The 6,000-nt window shown below is 29.0% G+C and overlaps 1 protein-coding gene across 2 annotated transcripts in view; it reads right to left on the bottom strand.

Annotated features, from left to right (window-relative positions):
* LOC123265859 (G protein-coupled receptor kinase 1) overlaps positions 1-4,919 on the bottom strand; it is a 51,083-nt gene extending 46,164 nt beyond the window's left edge. Inside the window, exon 1 of one of the 2 annotated variants that reach the window (XM_044729803.1) lies at positions 3,613-4,919. In XM_044729803.1, coding sequence (XP_044585738.1) covers positions 3,613-3,725 — 113 coding nt within the window. In that variant the 5' untranslated portion in view covers positions 3,726-4,919. The remainder of the gene's footprint in view (positions 1-3,612) is intronic. The other variant, XM_044729804.1, reaches the window with a different exon arrangement.
* Positions 4,920-6,000: the final 1,081 nt, after the last annotated feature.

Consider the following 6,000-nt stretch of genomic DNA (forward strand, 5'->3'; position numbering starts at 1 on the left):
CGGTGTAGGTATTCTGATGGTTTCTCGTCACCCATTTTCTCGCCTTCCAGCAGCCGATTCGTTTTCTCCGCCTGACTGATGCCGAGCCTCTTGATTAGCTGCGCTTTCAGTTCATCGTATAACGCGGGGGTTTGTTCTTTCATTACGACGTCGCGCACTTGTTTCGCGACTCGCGGAGGTAGCGCTGGCACAATGTGAGTCAGGCGATCTTGTTTGTCGGTTACACTATATCGTTGGAAGAGCGATTCTACCATCACGAACCACATTTCTGGGTCTTCTGTCTTACCTATTAGTAATAGGTAATTAATATAGTAATTACTTAAGTTGTAGATTTTTCTACAACGGTATTAAAATTTTGTTGGAAAAGTTTCAGTTGTGTCTCATCACCATAAATTATACTAGATTATAATTTACATGGTGATGCCAAACAACTGATAAGTCTTGTCTGCTGCAAGAGCATTTTTGGGAAATTTTAGTTTATTATAATTTTGGTGCAATATAATAAAATTCACATTTGCAGCTGGCGAGACCCTAATAAAATGTATTGTTTTAAGATTAAAAATAGGTATAAGTTTGTTGTAAGAAGCTTAAGGGTTTTTCTCAAATATTTTCCATAAAATATCCTAATATCCTACCTTTTTCTAAGAAGCAATTAAGGGATTAAAAACTCTTGTGGCCTGGCCAGCGATCGGACCCATGAGCTCAGTAATTGCTCTATACCTGTACCTCTGTACATATACTTCTATACTTCTACTTCTATAATTTTTACATACTTTCAGAATCTATCCTATACCTAGACTTACTTGTACCTAGTTCCATACTTACGTACAAATAAGTACTTCTATCCTATATATTTTCTCAATACTTCCCTCGAATACCCCCACCTCCTGAGAGGTCAGAGGCCGAGATGGACACTTTGAGAAAATCAGTTAGTCCTGGAAACCCATTAGCTTCACCTCGTATTTTAAGTTACACGCGTGTATTAATAGTTAGACTTATTTAAATAATATTTATTAAACTTAAATATTTCTATTCGCTCACTCGCTAGCCATACTTCCCAAAAAATTTATAAATTTTTTAGAAAATTGTGATATTCAGCTTTTTTTTTCAATTGTTCGTTTTTTATGTACTTTTAAAAAAAAAATAGTTCAAAAACATCAAAAAAAGATAAAATAGAAATTTTATCCAAAAATAAGAGTGCCAAAATTTTTTACAACTTTTGAAGGCAAAAAAAGCTATCGAAATCTTTATTTTTTTCTTTCACGACATTTTTTATCATAAATGTGCCGTAAAAACAAGCACACAGAAAAAAAAAATTTATTTGAATCAAGTAAATAATTTTGAAGAATTTCATCTTCTTGATTTGAGTAGAAAAATTCTTAAAAATGGGGTTTACCCCACTTGTAAATAATTATCAAAAATTAGTTGAAAATTTGAAACAATTTTACTTTTTAGCTGAAGAAATAAAAAATTTTCTTATAGCAACTTTCTTGTTTAAAAAAAATTTTTTCTGATTTGTAAGAAAACAATTTCATGTGAAAGTTGATTTGAAGAAAAAAATTTTGAATTAAAATTTGCTAGTTGTCTATTTAAAATAATTTTATTCAAAATAAATAAAAAAACTTTTTGCTCGACGGGCAGAAAGCGTCAACTTTCGGCCCGCTGCGCTAAACGAACGTGTCACTTTCTGCCTTCGTCGAGCAAAAAAATAGTATACACTCCACGGGAAGTAAATAAGAAAGCCTCAGATCACATGTTTGTCAACCTCGGCTTCGCCTCGGCCGACAATTACATGTGATCTGAGACATTTCTTACTTTACTTCCCTAGGTGTGTAATATACTATTTTTAACAAGAAACTGTGAGAAAAATTTGCATTTCTTCAGTTAAAAAATAAAATTTTTAACTAATTAATTTCTTATTACATCATTTATTTTAAAAATTTTTTTTAATGTGAGTTAACACGTAAAAATATCCATGTATAATTTATAGAATAAAAAATAGTATTTTTCATGCTTATACTTAGATATAGTGTCAGATAGAAAACGTCAATCTAAGCGGCATGAGACAATCAACAACAATCCACTCAAGTGTCTAGGTCAGTCCCCTTAGCCAAGGTTTCAATTTAAATCTTCCAAGTAAACTTTATATTACTTTGAGTTGTCGAGGTGAGTTGCGCTCATAAATTGGGAATTATATGACGTCAAAGACCTCAGTCCCAAGCAATTTAAGCGCATAATTACATGACATTAAATATACTCGTATACACAATTCTTTTGAAGAACAAACTCATAAATTTTAATTATTCTGTTTATCATAATTACGAATAAACTACTTATTTTACGACTCGGTGACTTGTGTGGGAAACATTCTTATAATAAAATTTTTAAAAATAAAAATAACAAATTTTAGCTCAGTGCTAATTTTGTTATTATTTTTATTTTCTATTTAAACTATTTAATCTAGTTCGAGCGATAAAGTTCATAATTAAAAGATCTTCTTGGCTTTGATTTCCGGTAAAGTGTAAATCAAATGATCCGCACCACCGAGCGATGTTTTCTTAAACATCTTCAATCACCGGCTATTATCCTAGTCCTAAAATAGAAAAAAATCATTCAAGTATTTTTGTCTGAAAAAACCTAAAATAAACCAATTACGTTATCGTTAAATTAAAAAAAAAATTAAATACTTACAAAGATTACAAGACGATAAATGTAAACTTTTTTTATTTTTTAATATTTTCATAAGTATTTAATTACCACCACATAAACTTTTAGCGTTATGTTCATGGCTAAATGCATTAAATAACATTAGAGTAATAAACTTTAGTATGTTACAAAGGTTCTCTATTAACACGTAAGACCCTTTAGATTTTGATGGGACAAGATTACATGGGTCATTTGTTAGCAACCCGACGCTTGGTTTGTACTATTTGTGTGTGAAACTCGTGCTTAATTTAAAACAATATTGTTATACTATTTTCTCTCTCTAGTTCCATAAAAAAAAAAAAAAAAAAAATGACAAACAAAGATTAAATAATACTTAGTATTTAAATCTCTCAATGAATATTTAAACCCGAGAGTCAATCTCTCTTTACTCAAATTGGCTTAAGTTTTAATTTAAAAATTTCTTTATTCGTTTACTCAAATCTTTCCTTTCTTTTTTAATTGCCATCTGATTCATACATTTAAAGATCAACTTACATAATAAAAAGTAAGTAAATGAATGAATGAATGAACTTTTCGATAAATAGAAAAAAAAAAAAAAAAAAAACCTCTGATCTATCTCTAGCTGATGAGAGAAAAAGAGAGAAGAATGCAACAGAGGAGCAGAAGAGCTACTGGGGGATCAAACGCCCCAATTTTAGTAGGATCGATGCTCCGAACAATTGTTGGTAAACATTATACGTATTTGACTTCCTGTATATTGGTTTTTCGTTTTTGAATCTCCAGTTAGGGAGTAAAATTTATGCTTGAAGTAGATGAAATACTTTTAAGCATGTGGGGTCATATCTAGGGCAGTATAAATCGAGATCCCCAAACATAAAATAAAAAAGAACCTCAGGAATAAATAAATAAATTTAAGTAGAAATAACACTTATAGTAATTGCATACCTGGGATCTGGAAGAACTATTTTCTTGCTAGCACGTGCTGCTGGAGTGCATTTGCTTTTCTCCATAGCCATAAGATAGCTGACATCAGCGAGAACAGCTTCAAGATCCGCCATGTTGATAAATTACTTTATTTCTGGAGGTTCCTTAAACTGATAATTATCAATAATACTGTTGTTTGCAGACTATCACTCAGTGCCCTAAGGCTGCTGGATTTTTTAACCCAGAGTGTCTTTATATTGTTGTGAAATGTGTGTTGTTGTCGACACCGCTGCGGCCAGTAGCCACAGCGGCGAATTCACTGTCGTCTTACAATCACCCGATTCTTCTTAAAAAATCTTTTTACTAACTTTTAAGAGCTTAAATTTTAAATCTTATTTAGTCTACCACAAGATTCACTGTTGTAAATTCACTAGTCACGCTCCAGATCTTGATACTGATACTTTTTCTGATGATTTAAAGCCTCTTGATGATCTTCACAGTGATAAATTATAACAAAATGTTTCTCCGAAATATAATTCACCTTTATCGTAAATTTAGCCTATACATTGACATGATTAATAATATATTTATAAATTGTGTTGCAATTAATAATATATTTTATAAAAGGTTCGAAGCTAAAACACTGACAGTTAATAACAAGTCGTTGCCGTTACATCGTCATTACCGTCTATTAATTTGCGTAGTATAATGAATAATAATAACAATAATAATTTATTATTATTAATGTTGTGTTTGTAGGATATCCCTCCAGATTTTTATCACACTCAGCACGACACACCAATCACGGAAGGCAATACCGGGAGTCCACTTTGGTCTTACAATTATTATTTATATATTTTCTTCTCTCTCTTTGTTATTCACACTCCATACCCGCTAAAATTTATTTCATCTGGTTTGAATATTCAAAAAATATAAATTAATTATTTTTTTTTAAATACTTAAATAATAATAAAAAAATACTAATGAATAAACTCAGGTGTATGTTTACAGGTGGTGTTTTTTTGTACTTGTTTTTATGGCCGAAAGTGACAGCGGAGTTTATTTTGTGACCTTTTCATCAGGACAATGACGATCACGGCGACGATATGACACTCATGCACCAACTCACGTATCAAAACTCAAGCCGTTGATATATCCGCTATGTACTTATATTGTATATATATACATATATTTATATTATTTATATATATATGTATCTACTTATAGTAATAGTTTTAGCAATAGCGTGTACTATTAACTTGCAGCACATACACACTAGTTACTTCCTGACTATGACCTCGTCCGCACCCTGATTGGCCGGAGACTGTAGAGAATTGTGTTAGATGTGATTTCTCGACCTCGATATGATTCTAGCGACTCAATTTTGTATCACGGGAATACTCTGAAGTTGCTTCTCATTTTTACTCTGTGGGTACTGTCAATATCTTCTTTTTATTTTTATTATTATTATTGTTTTATTGACACTGCATAAATTTATGACTTATTATGAAAATTAACATAGCAGACATGTGACAATTTTTAAGAATTTTTTATCAAAATTAATTTAGCATATATTTAATCATTTTTTAAATTTTATAGCAAATAAATTGTGGCAAAAAAAATTGACATGTAGGAATTTTAAAAAATAAAAAATGCAATTTTTTAAATAACAATTTTTTGAAACAAATTTTTTTGATAAACAAAATTAAAAAATGGTTAAATTACTGCTAATTTTAATGTCATAGTTTTTTATAAAGAAAATCTAAGAAAAATTTTACATAGAGAAAATTTGAAAAACTGTAAGTGCAATTTTTTAAGAATATTTTTGGTAAATATTTACAAGCGAGGTCAACTATTTTAATTTTCATTTTTTTGAATGAAATTTCTATTTAGTTTTATTGATATATTTTTTTTTTAAATGCATAAAAAAATGAACAATTAAAAAAAAAAGTTTATCACAATTTTAACAAATTTTGCAAATTTTTATAAATAATTACTATATTTTTTTAGTTTATATTTAATTAAAAACAAAAATTTAAAAATTGTTAAATGTCTACTGATTGCAGTATCATTATTTATTTTGATTTTAAGCATACTCTGGAGTTTTACATCTAAGAAGAACATAAAAAATTAATTATTATTAAAATTAATAATACATTTATGATTAACTAGTTACAATTATGATTTTAGTGGATCAATTGATTTTCTTTTTTAAAAAATTCAATTATCATGAAATCTGATCATTTTTTTATTTTAAAAATTAAAAACAAAAAAAATACATTCATAAATTTTTTAAATTCACAATAATTTATTCGTTAAAATTTTGTCAATACTAACGTTAGCCGGCTGAATAAAAAATTAAAAATCACAAATATTGTTGTCTTAACAAAAATTTACATGTCAAATACT

The sequence above is a fragment of the Cotesia glomerata genome, linkage group LG5, assembly GCF_020080835.1.
Source record: "Cotesia glomerata isolate CgM1 linkage group LG5, MPM_Cglom_v2.3, whole genome shotgun sequence".
Lineage (NCBI taxonomy): Eukaryota > Metazoa > Arthropoda > Insecta > Hymenoptera > Braconidae > Cotesia > Cotesia glomerata.